This window comes from Trichomycterus rosablanca, chromosome 6, assembly GCF_030014385.1.
Source record: "Trichomycterus rosablanca isolate fTriRos1 chromosome 6, fTriRos1.hap1, whole genome shotgun sequence".
Taxonomy (NCBI): domain Eukaryota; kingdom Metazoa; phylum Chordata; class Actinopteri; order Siluriformes; family Trichomycteridae; genus Trichomycterus; species Trichomycterus rosablanca.
In genome coordinates, this window is record NC_085993.1 from 15,201,235 (window position 1) to 15,218,364 (window position 17,130).

General features: G+C 38.2%; 1 protein-coding gene across 1 annotated transcript in view; it reads right to left on the bottom strand.

The window, feature by feature from the left end:
• The window catches only part of necab3 (N-terminal EF-hand calcium binding protein 3), a 58,162-nt gene that overhangs the window by 12,190 nt on the left and 28,842 nt on the right, over positions 1–17,130 (bottom strand). Inside the window, exons 3-8 of the mRNA XM_062996648.1 lie at positions 12,889–12,997; positions 9,986–10,011; positions 9,049–9,146; positions 2,832–2,968; positions 1,822–1,943; positions 904–983 (exon numbers count right to left, since the gene is read on the bottom strand). Of these exons, the coding sequence (XP_062852718.1) occupies positions 904–983; positions 1,822–1,943; positions 2,832–2,968; positions 9,049–9,146; positions 9,986–10,011; positions 12,889–12,997 (572 nt within the window). The remainder of the gene's footprint in view (positions 1–903; positions 984–1,821; positions 1,944–2,831; positions 2,969–9,048; positions 9,147–9,985; positions 10,012–12,888; positions 12,998–17,130) is intronic.

The following is a 17,130-nucleotide window of genomic DNA, read 5'->3' on the forward strand; positions in this document are numbered from 1 at the left end:
TTGTACGTAAATTTTATTTTAAAAAATGACGGATGAAAGAAAAGAACTACTTTGGTAGCCAAAGGATTGTGTGTACAGACAGACAGACAGACAGACAGACAGACAGACAGACAGACAGACAGACAGATAGATAGACTGACAGATATAGAACATCCCTTTGACTCCATTTGTAATACACAGTTATTCTTATAACATAGTATACAGAAATTACTATACATTTAATAGTAACCACAGTAAACAAAGCATAAGTTGTTTTGTAGTAAATGTATATCTTAAGAAACATCAGTTAAGAGTAAGGATGTAACGATGCACCACAAAACAAGTAAAAATTGATTCACGTGTTGTAATTCAAATCGGTTTACATGTAAAATGAATCGATATTCACTTTAAACAGCAGAGGGCAGTGACACTGTTCAACTCGCCTGGTTGACGTCACTACAGGGTTGCCAGGTTCGGAATTTTCCAGCCAAATTTATTTATGTGAACATACTTTCTTTATTTGTATTATTCAATTATTTATTTAATGTGGGATTTGTTTTAAAATGTAATTTCAGAAATGTGCAGCATTGTTTTGCATAGTTTGTACCTACCATAGAAATAAAAGGGCATTCATTATTTAGATAAATAAAAGATAAGCACAAATACAGTATTTTATTTTATTATTTTAAAGAGAAATAATAAAAGGAAATTTTGTCATTTGTCTTCAATTTAATTTTGTTTAAAAAATCGGGGAAAATCGTATTGTGAACCCAGTATCGTGAATCGCATCGCATTCATGATACTGGGTTCGCATCGCATCTAGTTAAGATAAATTAATATAGAGTAATGAGAAATGGGTGAATGCATATAAGACATATGCATAGCTGAATAAAAACAAGGCAAGTAAATGCATAAGGCTGCTACCTTGCACTCCAGTTTGTCGATGAGCTGTTGCAGTCTGTTGATTTGAGAAGACCAGTGATCATCCGTATCCACAGTAACACCTGAGATACAAAAATACCAACAGTTACAAACCAGATGAGTCTGTGTTTTTAATCATAAGGAGTGACAAAGATCAAGGTCTTTGTGGAAGACAGCAAGGAACAGTCGGTCCTCTCTGTTAACAGTACACCAGCTCATCAAGTGGGAAAGATCAAATCAAATAAAGTTAATTGCATCAGTGTTGCATCAACATATTTAGTAATTTCCTCTTCCAAAGTAATGCAACTCTTTGCTGTAACATTATGAATGCATGAATATGCTTTATTGGACGACAACATTAGCATAATAACAGAGCCAGAATTTAATTCCACTAGCTCTGGTTGAAGCATTTGTGTTGTTATTACCCTGGGCTATATGTGGTAAAAAATAGCTAGGTAACATTACTGCTATGTCTGATATTCTAGGTCATGCAGTTTGTTATATTCAATAAAGCCTGTTTAAAATAGGAAAAGAAAAAGAAGGGGGAGCTCAGGTGGTGCAGCGGTAAAACACACTAGAACACCATTCCTGACATCTTAGTCTTATGAGTTTAAATCTCAGCTTTTTTACCAGCAGGCCGGGTGCCAATACAGACAATGATTGGCTTATCCGAGGGTGGAAAAGTCAGATGGGGTTCCTCACGGCTGCTGCAATTATGACCTTGCAGAGACGGGGATAATATAGATCGGTGTGTGTGACTCTCTGTGCACGATACAGATCTTAATATGAGCTCAATATGTTTTTTCCAAGATCATGTGGATGCATGTGTGCATTGTTAACTTCGAGTCTGTAGATGGGAGTAAGATGATATTTAGCTGAAGGCTGCAGTATTATGGTTCAGCTGAGGCATGAATGTGTTACCTGTAGTAAGGATGCCCGAGTATGGGTCTGTAGGAGAGAGACACATGTTTTTCTGCACTTTGCGGCCACATTTCCTGGTATTTTTCTGTACATTGAGGTGCTCAGGAACCTTAACTTCAACCCTACAAGAAGAAAGGGAAGTTAAGGGACTTGCTCAAGGGCCCAACAGTAATTGCATAGCAAAGCCTGGATCTGAATCGACAATTTTCCTATTGATAGCCCAAAGCTCTACCCACTAGGCCAGCAATCCCCAACCTTTTTTGCACCACGGACCTGTTTCATATAAGATATCATTTCACGGCCCGCGGGGGCGGGAGGATTTAAATAGAATAACTAAACTGCTCACTAATTAGCTTTTTATGCTGCAATGAGACGCTGCTTAAACCTAGGGGTGATATGAAATGATAAACACCGTGTGTTGGAAATGGAAGCAGTGTTTTCATAGCTGATGTAGCGAACTCTAATTATTTATTCTTTCTGTGCGGCCCGGTAATAAATGACCCACGGACCGGTACTTGTCCGCAGCCCGGTGGTTGGGGACCACTGCACTAGGCTATCACTGTCCGCAGATAAGTCTATCAAACAATGGAACAATGAACCTTATTGGCCAACATCAGCACCAATGCACACTAGTGTACTGTGGGGAAAATCTAGAATATATTTCAATCAAGCAAAGGTTCAAAGGTTTGATATTAGACAAGAGCAAAGACGATAGCTTGGTGGCTCTAAGCTTCTGTCACTGTGCATATGAGTTTTGCATATGACTCTGAATTGGCCTGGGGTGTAAACACTTTCACACAGAGGGTAATTGAGTGGGAAAGTGTGTGATGTTCCTCAGTAAACTGAATTCTTGTTAATTGTGTATTCCTGACTCATGACCGGTGTTGTTGAAAGGCACTCGACCCTGACTGGTATGAAGAGTGCACTTAAAATAAATGATACATGAACTTGAGTGATCTGCCCTGGTAACTTTAATTGAGAGTGTAGAAGTAAGTGTGTGTGTGTCTCACGGTGCAGGGCTACTCTGTTCCTCCACGGCCTCCATGGCACATTGCAGAGACATCTGAAGAGACAGCAGCTGGCTGGATGTCTCCCTCAACATGAAACGTGTCACGAACTGCCCCAGCACAGATGAACCCTGGTATTCCTGTACACGCACACACACACACACACACACACACACAGACCAAGCAAGAGAGAGAGAAAGAAAGGCAAAAGGCAAATGTCATGGTGTTTCAGAAAACTTTCTGTATACACCATATGGCCAACAGAGCTCCACTAACTCTGTGATCCAGGGTTCGAATCTCAGTGATGCTATCTACATGGACACGTTTGACTATTCCTGGCAGAGGCGGGTTGTTAAACAGCCTAGCCATTCGTTAATGCACTCGTCCGTGCGCTCTAAGTGCGGCCCCAAGCCTGGATAAAAATAAGAAGGGTTGCATCAGGAAGGGCATTCAGCATAAAAACTGTGCCAAATCAGGAATGTGGACCAGAATAATTTGCTATGGTGACCCCTAAAATATACAGGAGCAGCTGAAAGGAAAAAAAAAATTACTACAATACACAATATGGCCAAAAGTATGTCGCATGAGCATAAGACTGTTAAACATTTAATTCTAAAACTATGGGCAATAGTAGAGTTGCTTTCCTAACCAATGTCACAAAGCTGGAAACATATAATTTATTTTAGTAACATGCAGGGCCACAACACTTGAACTCATTAATTATGATGGACATCCTCATAGTTTAAAGCATACAGCGTATTCTAGACTTGCACAAAGTCATATATTATATAATTTGGCAAACTATTAAATACTCTCAATCCCTTAAGTCTTTATTTAAATTGGTGGGGCGGTCCAGGTCCTTTCTGTGTGGAGTTTGCATGTTCTCCCCGTGTCTTCATGGGTTTCCTCCGAGAGCTCCGGTTGCCTCCCACAGTCCATAGACATGCAAGTGAGGTGAATTGGATATATAAAATTGTCCATGACTGTGTTTGACATGAATCTTGTGTAAACAGTAACTATCGTTTCTGTCATGAATGTAACCAAAGTGTAAAACATGACGTTAAAATCCAAACAAATAAATTGATGTTTTAATGTTATTTTGTTGGATTATAATGTTGTTTTATGTCTATTGCTATTGAGTTGTTTGAATAGTTTTCTAGAACCCTCTTCTGCATGTTCTCACTAGTTTAGGTTATAAACAGCTGAAGACTGAAAACAGCAGCCTATAAGCACATGCTGAAAAAAGCCATATCCAATTAATTACAGAGCTGTTGTTTGTTTAGTTTTTTTGTGGTGATTGGATTATATGTTGTCATTGGAAAGAAAATGCATTGTGACAGTTTAAGTTTTCTGTTTGACCTTGGAAGGTGGATACTGTTCCATGTACCAAATAGCCTGTACCAAATAGCCAACAATAAAACAACCTTACTATATCAGTGCCCATACACACTAATGTACGGTGGGGAGAATAAAAGTAAATTTTTACAGTTACGTTTAAAAATCTAGAGTAAATTCCTCTTAGTAGAACAGTTCTCATAATGTTTTATTACCAATCAAGCAAAGGTTCAAAGGTTTGATAGGATACTAAAGCAAATAGGATAGCATGGTGGCTCCCATCTTCTGTCACTGTTTTATCTTGTCATCTAAAAACAAATTGCATTGGGTGACAGTTTGAATTTTCTGTTTGACCTTGGTAGGTGGATACTGTTCCATGTACTAAATAGGCTGAGGCTACTGGTCCATGTACTTTTGTATTGGGCACAGAGATGTCACCAGCTATAGTAAGCATAATTACTAACAAACAATTGACATGTTAGACAACAACGTTATATGGCATCATAGAACATTCTACACCAGCAATCGAATATATCATACATAATATTTAAACCAATATTTTTTAACCCAGTTAATTTATTTTGGCAAACAAACAAAAAGTTTTACCACAGAAATTCAGATGTATGCCAATTTAAAATGCCATCTACTAAGCCAAAAACTTAAATCTGTGCCACAGTTCCATTCTCACATCTTGGGTAAATAATTTAACAATCTACCATCTGTTGTTTTATTCTCTGTGAAATGTGAAGCAAGTGTGCTTTCTGAAACTACATTTTAAAATATGCAGGATCTAACTGTACATGACCTAATATGTCTTAAGAACTGTGTTATACTATGGTGTAATCCTTCATTATGACCTTGTTCTTTCTAATACAGGCATAGACTATATGGCCAAATATATTCAATATAGATTCCCAGGTGGAGTGGTCTGGGGTCCTTTCTGTGTGGAGCTTGTACGTTCTCCCCGTGTCTGTGTGGGTTTCCTTTGGGAGCTCCGGTTTCCTACCATAGACATGCAGTCAGGTTAATTGAAAATACATTATAATTAATGAATCATGAGTATCCTGTAACTACCTGTTCTGTCATGAATGTAACCAAAGTGTAATAAATTACCCTAAAATCCTTTAAAACAAACAAACAAACAAACCGTATGGACAAAGATTTTGGATTGTGTCTGTGGGAATATGTGCCCTTTCTACCAAAATTGCATTCCTATTAAATGTATTACCAAGAGCCTTCCTATTAAAGTGTTGTTTAATAATTTAGTCTGTGTGCAGATGCTTAGCCTAGGGATTTGTTCACCATCTGCATGTCTATTTTAGTGTGACTGTTGCCTGATTTTTGTCAGGCAGTATGATCAGTAAGTGTGTCAATGTTGCTACTCAATTTAGCAAACTGTAACAATATTCTGACAGCAGTGAGGTGATATTTGTGTCAGAAGCAAATTGGTTGATATATTTCTGATAGGAATGACTACTGGATCTATACTGATGCATTCATTATCATCATCTGTCACCTATATATGGAAACTAGGAGAAGTGTGAACTAAAACTCCAATGCAGTTTGTGCTGAGGAAGTGCAACATGGAGAGAAATGGATGAGATCCGTGGATGGTTGAATTGTCAGTAGATATTTTGTATTTTAGCAGGGAATTATTTGATGCTGTACAGGGAATTATTTGATGCTGTGGATTTTTCCATCAAAAAAAGCATAATTTGTATTGTTATTACTTGGACCAGGGACTTATGACTAGGGCCCCACTAAATTCACGGGAAAATGTGCTTAATTTCACGAACGTTATTTTTCAAAAATCACAGATTTCAGAGATTTTTACAGAAAAGTGCCACATTTCACGGCAGTCATTAAATAACATGGAATAAATGGAATGAAATAAATAAATAGCCTACCTTAACGGTTGAATGTAAGCCTAAAACTTTTAGCGATGGTCTCAAACACAAAAATACTCATCCGTGTTTTGACATCCCCCCCTCTGCATCCACACAATTGGCTGGTAGTTAGTGTTCAACATCACAGACATTTCTGAGTAACTGTTTGCTAAATCAATTGCCATAGGATTGCTAGGACCACCTCTTAGTGCAGATTAACCAGTAAATGTGAGGCACTTGAATGCTACACGAATGTTGCTTAACACAGCAAATTGCATAATACACTGGGAACGGCTATTTCACAGTCCGTGACGCGATTTTTATTGCTGTGAATTAGGTAGGGCCTTAACTATAACATAAATAATGTAAACAAATAATGTATAAGTGCTGAATTATGCTACTACTCATGTGGGCTGAAATAGGTGCAGCTGATAGCTGGTAGCAACAAGGGACCTGAAGACTTGATGACGCTTAATTAATTTAGTATTCATTCAAATATTTTCCCTAAATTTGTGTATGTTCAATTTCTCTGTGTATTTTGCTAGCCTCTCCCTGACACATGATGGCTATGCTGGCTGAGATAAGTGTTCTCGAACATGTATGAATCCATTGGCTGCACCTTTACACTGGAGGATTCATACAGAGAGCAGCAGCAGGGAGGTGAATTCCCATCCGGTTTCCTCTCCTTCATACACAGCCAGTTGTCTTTCGAGCACCCATTTTTGTTGTATTCCATATATTAATTGTATTTGTAGAAAATGACAACTGGTCAACATCAAAGGATGCAGTTTTCAGACCACGAATAATAAAAGGAGAGCAAGTTAATATCAATTTTTTTTTTAAATCACAATCAAAGGGCCGCTCAGGTGGCACAGCAGTAAAACACGCTAGCGCACCAGAGCTGGGATTACGAATACATCGTATCGAATCTCAGCTCTGCCATCCGTCAGAAATTAATACTTGACAGAATAAACTTAATTTTCAATCACAGCTTTCATGTGTCTCATCATTCTTTCCACAAGTCAAGATCATGACAGGGTCTTGATTTGGTGGTCCTACATCCACAGAATCATTGGCCTGCCTGTGCAGCATGGAGCATTGCTAGAAAAGCCAAGTCTCAGATTTGGGAAATATTGACCTGCAGATAGCTACTTTTCTTCAAGGACAAACCTGAGGTAAGAGCTTTATACAGGCTACTGATGCTCCACCACATGAAACTCGTGAAACCATAACCCTAATGGACCCTGATTAATGCACATGTGCGCAGTCAAGCTGGAACTGTTGTGGCAAAGCTGGAAGCATTTAATTAATTTTTTTATAATAGATTTTATACACCTTTTAGCAATGAGTAAGGCAAAAGCATCTAAACCTAAGAATTAGAAGGGGTATCCACATATTGGCACATAACATTTAAAATAATCAAATATTACAAACCCACAATGAAAAAGAGATTTGAACTATGACTGTTCTCACCATCCTTCGCCTCCGCCTATCTGAGATTTTTCTTGGCCTGCCACTTCGGGCCTTAACTAGAACTGTGCCTGTGGTCTTCCATTTCCTCACTATGTTCCTCACAGTGGAAACTGACAGCTGAAATCTCTGAGATCGCTTTTTGTATCCTTCCCCTAAACCATGATGTTGAACAATCTTTGTTTTCAGGTCATTTGAGAGTTGTTTTGAGGCTCCCATGTTGCCACTCTTCAGAGAAGATGCAAAGAGGAGAAACACTTGCAATTGGCCACCTTAACCCCTTCTCATAATTGGATTCACCTGTGTATGTAGGTCAAGGGTCAATGAGCTTACAAAACAAATTATGTGTTCCAATAATTAGTGCTAAAGGTATTCAAATCAATAAAACGACAAGGGTGCCCAAAATTATGCACCTGCCTAATTTTGTTTAAATAATTATTGCACACTTTCTGTAAATGCTATAAACATAATTTCACTTCTCAAATATCACTGTGTTCGTCTGCTATATGATATATTTAACTGAAATTGCTGATCCGAACAACCAATGATTTATAAAGAAAAATCATGAAAAATATCAGGGGTGCCCAAACTTTTACATACCACTGTATTTAGTAGGTATAATTAACATAACAATATATACTACATTTTAAGTTATTATTTGTTTCAATACATTTTTATTCAACGAACAAATACATTAAAATCATTCCAGCAAGCCAGCAAGAGAATATTTGCAGAGTGCAATGCCATATTAACCGTCATTAAGTGTTTAAATATGGTCTAAATTACAAGTATTTTATTGAGTGTGAACTCAATTTGATAATTAATAAACTTGCCTATAATTACTGTTGCCATTGTTTCCATCTTAAAACACAAAGCCTGACACTCAGCAGCAATGAATGCGAACAGGTTGCGGGAAAATGACGCTCTTAGCTCATTTTCATCATGAATTAATTTAACATTTATTACGCCCGAATGTAATCGTATTAAACAAGATAGACCCTGCAACAACAACAACAAAAAAAAGAAAGAAAAAACGTGAACATCGCGGTGTTGCGGTTGCTTGGCATGCCCTGCGGTTGGCTGGTCTATACCGCGGTATTTCAAAATTGCGGTTAGCGCGACAGCCCTAATTTGAACAGCCCAGCCCAACATTTCACAGCTGGTCTGTTCTATTGTGCTGACAAACTATTCCAGATGGTACATGTCTCAACAGCACTGCTCCTCCAGAGCCATGTTCTGCTTTTCCACAACAATAAACCAGCAGCACACAAGCAATTTAGCATGCTAGTTCATGCAAACATACAGACTGGAATTTTCACACTGGGTGTTGTTGCTTAAAACAGCTGTTATGAGCACTGCACTGATAGTTCTCTGTAAACTTCCCTTCTTCAGAACACCATTATACCTAATGGTTGTCATCCTGCTTGTATTGTTTTAGACCTGCACTCCAACAACAGTAGGAAAACCATCAGTAACTATTTATTTGTATTCAGGTCAAACTGGAAACAAACACATGAATGCTTTCTTACCTCTTTAGTCTTGTCCATTGCTTTTAGAATGGCCACGTTGAGCTTCTCTAAAGCTGAGAGGACATTGAGATATTCCCCAAGATGATGAGAGAAATAATCTAAATAGACAAGACGTGAAAGTTAACAGGATGAAACAAACAAAAAAGATTTGCTTTTTCCTAGTCCTAGCCTACATATCAATCTCAGCCTTGGTTACAAATTATGTTAAAGATATGATTACTTTGGCTTTTATGGGAGTTTCACATCTCACACCATGCTTTATGAATTTTAATAAAGAATATTAATTAGCATGTGTCAAATTTCAAAACCAAATCTTATTCAAAGTCAAATCTTGGCTTGACGTTCTCCAGATACAGAATATGCAGATAGACCTGAAACAATTCTTACAATATAATGTTATTCCATTTCACTTTCATTAACCACTTTGTCCTGGTCAGGGTTCAGTTTCACTTGAAAATTCTGAGCACAACTAGCAGGAATATCTTGGACAGGGTGCCAATCCAGAGTCATTCAGCCATTCCCCCTCCAGACATAGTTGATCATGTTTGTGTAGATGCCTGGCTGGCCGATAACATCTGCTGATATTCGAACGTCAGTCTCAGTGGTGATTGGCTAGCATAACAGACCACTGCATTACCCAAGAACTATTAATTAGGCACTTTTATCCAAAGCAACTTACAGGTATAACCGAATACCATGTAACTGATTAAGTGGCAACTCATTATTATTACTACCATCAATAATAATAGTTATAATTATAATAATAATAAAAATGTATGATGATGCTGATTATTTAATGGGTGCAGCTATTCTGGTTAGATATGCAACGTCTGGCACTAATTATAAACACTGAGCAAAATACAAGTATAGACCCTGGACAGGGGACCAGAACAACTTAATATAAACTTTAAATTTAACAAAAATTGATGGAACTCACCTGATAGCTTGTCTGTATCAAGGTTGCTGGAAAGATAGAGAATAAAAAAAAAAAAGTAAGTAACTGAATATAAAGAGATTTATTTAGGCTACAGACATCAAGGATACTACAGTATATACGAGGGTTCTTCCAAAAGTTTTTGCACTTTTTAAGCTCTAATTATTAAGAATTTCAAATTACATCACTTTTCTACAGTCACCTTCCTTTGCAATGCATTTTTATGGTTGAGCGTGTAGCCACTGATACACCGCTGCTGCTTTCACATCATCATCATCACATAAAAATCTTCTTCCCCTTAAAGCTTCTTTGAGAGGTCCAAAAAGGTGGAAATCAGCTAGCGCTAAATCCGGACTAAAAGCTCTCTCAGTCTCTCAGACCTGACCAATTACTACTCCTCCCACCCTCACCATTTCCAACGAAAATATAACAGTGCGAAAACTTTTTGAAGATCCCTCGTAATTACAGCTGATGATGTATGTAAATAGATAATTTTTTGTAAAATATCAACAAGATAACCACAAGACAGCAATGACATATGTTTTAATCTAAGAAATAAAAAGTAAGGAGCATTTATTACTATTTTTTCCTGGAATCTTTTAATAATATTATGAACTGTAGATGGTAAAATTCCTAAATTTCCTGCAATCTTGCATTCAGAAGTGCCAAACCTCGAATGAGCCTTTTGTTAATGTTCCTTTTAAAAAGGTGTTTTGAGCTTTCCACACATTTGCTTACACTGTCTTACATTTCCTTACATTGTCTTACACTCAACTGTTTCAACTTTTTTGGAATATGTCACAGGCATCAAATTAGGAATTAGAGTCTCTTGATGCATGCTCAATAATCCAGGTACACAAATCCAATCTGAATCAGTTCATCTGGACACAAGTGTGTTGTAGAGATACGTTTCGCCACTCATCCAAGTGACTTCTTCAGTCTGAACTGGTGGTGAATACCCCAACCTTATATGCAGCCGATTTGCATAATGACCGATATAAGAATGGAATGCATAAGAATGGAACCGGTGTTCAGGTCCATATGCAAATCACAATGACCATTAATTACAATGGTGATGTGTGCCTTTCACACATGATTGGGGTATAGCTCCTATTACGGCGTTGTAAGATGGTGAGAGATGTACAACATAGAAGATCAACCTCTTCTAGCCAGGACTTCATGGTTTACACTCACCTGCAAGCCAGTGGCCACTTATTTAATGATGAAGATGTGCAGATCCTTGACAAGGAGGAATGCTGGTTTGAACGGGGATTCAAATAGGCCATCTATGTCAAGAGGGAACGACCATCCCTGAACCGGGGAGGGGGCCGAGAGTACATCTCTCACCATCTTACAACGCTGTAATAGGAGCTATACCCCAATCACGTGTGAAAGGCATACATGACCATTGTAATTAATGGTCATTGTGATTTGCATATGGACCTGATCACCGGTTCCATTGTTATGCAATGAGGGTGATCAGTCATTATGCAAATCGGCTGCATATAAGGTTGGGGTATTCACCACCAGCTCAGACTGAAGAAGTCACTTGGATGACGTATCTCTACAACAAACTTGTGTCCAGATGAACTGATTCAACTTAGTGGATAGGATTTTTTTACAAAAATGATTAGGTGATATGGCAATATCTATTCTTTGTTATGGTTTATTTGAATAACTGTAAAATATAGTTTACAAATTATTGCATTGTTATGTTTGCATTTTATCTACCGTCACAATTTATTTGGATTTGTGTCACAGTTCCAATCTCTCCCCTTGACATTGCGATTCCCCTGCTGTTTTGTTTTGGTATATTTTTCAAAGCCGTGTCACCGCTCTTTGCTCTGATTTGTCACCTGTCACCTGTTTATATCGGTTGGCAATGTTTCCTTTTAATTTAAATTCTCAGCGTCTTGGTTCCTTGCACACTTTATTGTGTGTGTGGGTTTCTGTCTTTCTAGCACTAGACCAAGCCTCATTTGTCTTCCAAGACTTGTTTGATCTGAGCTGTGTGTCTGATTGCCTTGCCGTGTATGGCCATCGCTTTTTCTCCTCACTAATGATCATGGATCCACCTTGGATTCAGTTACCTGCCTCTGTTTGACCCCTGCTGTGGATTTCTATGATTCTTGGACAAGCCTTTATAAAACACTCGCACATGTCTTGCCTCATGTCGTTTCCCATTACATTCTGTAAGTGAAACCTGAATTGGAATATATGCAGTGAATGTGTGCGGTGAACCTAGGTAGAGGTAGGCAATATGAATATATATTGCAGTTTTTTGCGATGGGGTCTGTGTGGACTGACTTTAAGAACCACATTATTTTCCTCATTCCTCCTACAGTGCTTTCATCACCATAGGACTACACAGCTCAAAACTTTAAAGGAACACTTCAGTCACACATCGGATCTCAAAGAACGAAAGATTCAAGCTGAAAATCTTAAGTAATAGAAATTGTGTGACTTGTTCATCATCAATCTGTTGAGGCCTGGATTCAAAATCACACTAAACATTAAAATCACAGGCAAATCATAATCTGACTCAGTAGTGTGTATGGCCCCCACATGCCGATATGCACTCCTGAGAATGTCTGGGCATGCTCCTATTGAAATGACGGATGGTGTCCTGGCAATCTTCTCCTAGACCTGGATCAGGGCATCAGTGAGCTCCTGGATAGTATGTGGTGCTACTTGACAGCATTGGATACATTGATACATAACATTGATACGTAAGGTCTGACAATGGCTGTACGGACTTATCCCCAGTACCTAACAGCAGTCAGGGTATCGTTGCAGTACTTCAAGGATATGCCTCCCCAGTAAATAACAAATACAAAAAAGCTAAAATGGTTGAATACTTGTTTCCTCTTACTTGTAGAATATAAAACAGCAGAAGGTCCACCTACTTTGTCTGTCGTCCATCAATGGAGTAGAACAGCTCTTGAAGCTCTTCGGTTGTAAGAATCCCATCAGAAAAGTATGTTTTAAACTCCTCAAAGGACAGCTTGCCATCATCTAGCACAGCAGACAGGAAACCCATTAATTTGTAGAAAGAAAGAAACATAGGAATATGTATAACAGATCACAATGTGTGCATCTCGGTTCTTGGTTCCCATAGTGACAATGATCTTTGTTTTATTTCTGTATCATGTCTTCACTCTAGTCACTGTTTTATTTGTTTACTTCCCATACCTGTCTTAATTCAATTTGTACTTATAAAGGTCATGTAAATGCGTCTGTTATACAAAAAACACATTATATACAAGCATAAGCTATGTTTCTAGTTTTGTGTTTTAAACTTTAAGATTTATATAAATTTTTTTTATATATATTTAGTTTATGCATTTTTTCTCCCCTTTTTCTCCCTTTTAGAGTGTCCAATTTCCCGATTGCGTCATGCTTCTTCTCCACCAATGCCGACCCCCGCTCTGATTGAGGAGAACGAACCTAACCCACGCCCCCTCCGACACGTGGGCAGCAGCCGTATGCATCTTGTCACCTACACTTTGACAAGTGCAGTGCAGATCAGCACTGTGTACGGAGAGACACACCCTGACAGCACTCTTTTCTTATCTCTGTGCAGGCGCCATCAATCAGCCAGCAGAGGTCATAATTGCATTAGTTATGAGAGAGTCCCTATCCAGCTTTTTAATATCCCACCCCTATTTGAACAACAGGCCAATCGTAGTCTATGTGGTTGCTCAGCCCAGCCGGCAGGCAGAGCTGAGACTCGATACGATGTATTCGAAATCCCAGCTCTGGTTCTAGCATGTGTTTTTACTGCTGCGCCATCTAAACAGCCTAAGATTTATACAAATTATAATTGACATTAGTAACAGTAGCTAGAATGTATTCAATGTACTCAATTTTGTCTTCCGCTGCTGAGAGATACCAGATTGCATCCAAGGAGAGCATGTCACTGTACACGTCTTTTCCGACATGTGTACAGCCCTCCTCTTCTCTTCCACCAATCAGGGTCCTTACACAGCATATGAAGACCCACCCACCCACACATAGTCCGGACCCCACCCTGCAGATACGGTGGCCACTTAGTATCTGCTGCAGGCACTGCCAATTATGCCTGCCAGATGGCGCTCAGCCACCCGGTGGCAACACCGAGTTTTGAACCAAGGAGTTCAGAAACTCGGTGCTGGTGTGCTAGCGGAATATCCCGCTGCACAACCTGGATGCTTTTTTGTTTATTTTTATACTTAAATTTGCAGAACAGTGATAATTTAATGATTCATTCGTTTATCTCAAGCGCCACCTTATCCTAGTCAGGGTTCGAAGCAGTAATACACGCAGGTGCTTCTATTTTTCAGTGCATCACACTCACACATTTACTTTACTCTCTTATAACTATGAGGAGTTTAGAGCATCCAGTCTATATACATATATAATTGGCTTGAAAGGGATGGCCAAGGCTGCATAACAGATAGTCATTCTATTCTCAACTCTAAACCCTTATTGACATAAAATACAGTGGTATTTTATGTTTTGATTTGTTGCTACAGGCAGTTTGGATAATGGTTAACCAATGAATTATAATGATTAAACAATTGAGGCAAAGATTCAGGCAAAATTTGCATCTTTAGTTTATGTTAAATAGCTTGTATAAGTCATAAAAAATAAAAGCTGATCTGTTCTTGTCAGTGTTGATGCCACTTCATCTCTGATTGAAGTGAAAAGCACATCCATCATCACCTCAAGGATTAAATCACCAGTGTTGAGTCCTTCATTTCCAGATTGGTGGAACCATTCGAGCTCTGATCACATCATCGAGCATCTCTCTCCTCTGGGCACTTTCTCGTTCTCTTATTTTTTCTCGATTTGTATTCAAGAACTTAATTTGGCTCTTCAATCATAATTTGCAGATGATGTGATCAAACAGGAAGTACTTGATGCCATGTTTTGCATTTCACAAAATAGATTTATAATACCAGGGCACAAATGTAGAAAATGAGGAGAAGGTTTTGATTTGAGACAATAATTAATTGAAGTTCAGACTAAGAGGAAACAATGCTTCTGGGTAAGGCTAGAGCTATATGGGGTGATGGATGAAGTTGCATGTCAGACTAATCATGTTGACTGCTTGGTTTGAGCTAAGAAAAGCCATCAGTCAGGGTAAGGTGGCTAAAGGACATACTTAGAGAGAGAAAACTAGATCTGATTCATCCCAGCTAAATTACCTGCTGGTGACTCTGTTAACAAAGGGGTGTGATAAAAAACAGTAGCAAAGCCTACCTGAAGAGAGAATGAATTTTAGTGTGAGATGTGAGAATCACACTTGCATAACAGATCCTGTAAAAGGTCTAACAATGACTAATTATGGAATTGTACCTTATTTGAAAGAGAAATATTTAAAATGCTTGCAGATTCATGACCAGTTTGCAAAAAAAAGGTAACAAATGATTTGTAAATCTCTAGTCATCAATAATTAAAGTCATCCTGATCAGGGTCCATCTATACAGTTATTACCAAATGTATACACATCTCTCTACATTTGGAGTTCGTTTTCAGTCTCTATGGCATACCAAGTATTTAATTATTCATGCATCTTCAGTAAATCATCCTGATTAGGACTGTAATGGGTCCTAAGCTTGTCCCAGCAGCAATGGCCAAAAAAAGAAAGTACAGTCTAGGGGGTTTACTTACATAAAGTAGAAATTTAAAGAGATTGCATTTAATAACAAGCCACTACAGAAAAGTATTATCATTATTATTATTAGTGCTGTCAGGTCAGTTCCAACAACTGACGACCATATGGATGATGTTTCTTCAGTACATCCTGTCTTCTTAATTGCTCATTAATTTTCTCTTAATGTACCTGTCCATAATGTTGCTGGTCATCCTCCTCCTTTTTAACCCTCAGGTCGTCCCTGCATAATTGTCTTTTCTGATAAATTGGTTCTGTTCCAAATAAGCTAAATGTATAACAGCAGTTTGGTTTTCTGGATTCAATTTGGTTGAGGATCTATTTTTGGCTTCTTTACCATCGAAGGTTTTTACCAGCACCAAAGATCAAAGGCATTGACATTCTTCCTCTCCTGCTTTCTTATTATCCAGCTTTTCACGTCAATAATCAAAGAGAAAATCTTAATCTGGACAACTCAGATTTTTCTTGGAAGAAACTAAGTTAATTTTACCAATTAATGAACAAGCCCAAAATGCACATGTACTACCAGTAGAGCTGGGCGGTATGACGTACATTCGGTATACCGGCTTAAATTCCTCGTACAGTATGGATTTTTCGTATACTGCCATACCGTAGTATAGTTAATACAACAGCTGTAAGCCTTAATAGGCAGCAAATCATATTATATTGTTCACCACTAAAAGGGCTATGATGCAGATTAGATACAGCTCACTTGTTAACCAGGTAGCATTAGCATAACGGTGTTAACAGATGAGAGGAGTCTTCTAGATATGGTGGGGGAAAAAATAGACAAAAACAGCAAAGAAATGAGCCATGTCGGCAGTTTAGAAGTTTTTTGGTTCTGACACGGCACGGTTGTTGCAAGAAAAGCAAACAGTTAAGCGACGTTATTACCAGGGTGAAAATACTTCAGTTTAATTGCTATACCATTGTTATACCAACAACACTGAAGCAAGCTGGAAGAGTAGGTACAACTGTTCTACAACAGACCTGTGATCAAGTTCTACAATCAGTGGAGTCATACCTCGGTATAATGGTATAACTGTGCACTTTATTAGTGGTAACTGGGAGACTGCAAACGTTGTTTTATTTGTTAAAGGGAGAGCTACAGGTAATTGTATAATACTTAAATATTATATTAATAATAAACATCATATATATTGCACCTGTTTCACGTGTACTGATTCCATCATATATTGTGTCATTTTGTGGGTCCAAGCTAAGCTTATAGTACTCAAAACCTTCACTATATACATGGTGAACTTAAAATGTTTTATATTTTATGTACTTATGACAATAAAATCAGCCACAAGCATATAAAAAGTCCCAGTCATACAAAAAAAAAAAACATACCGTGATATACTGTGAAACCGTCAGAATCTTAAAAAATACCATGATACGAATTTTTGGTCATACTGCCCACCCCTAACTACCACTGAATAATACTAATGCTTACAATTCTGTTTAGTGCAGAATCCTTCCATAACAATAC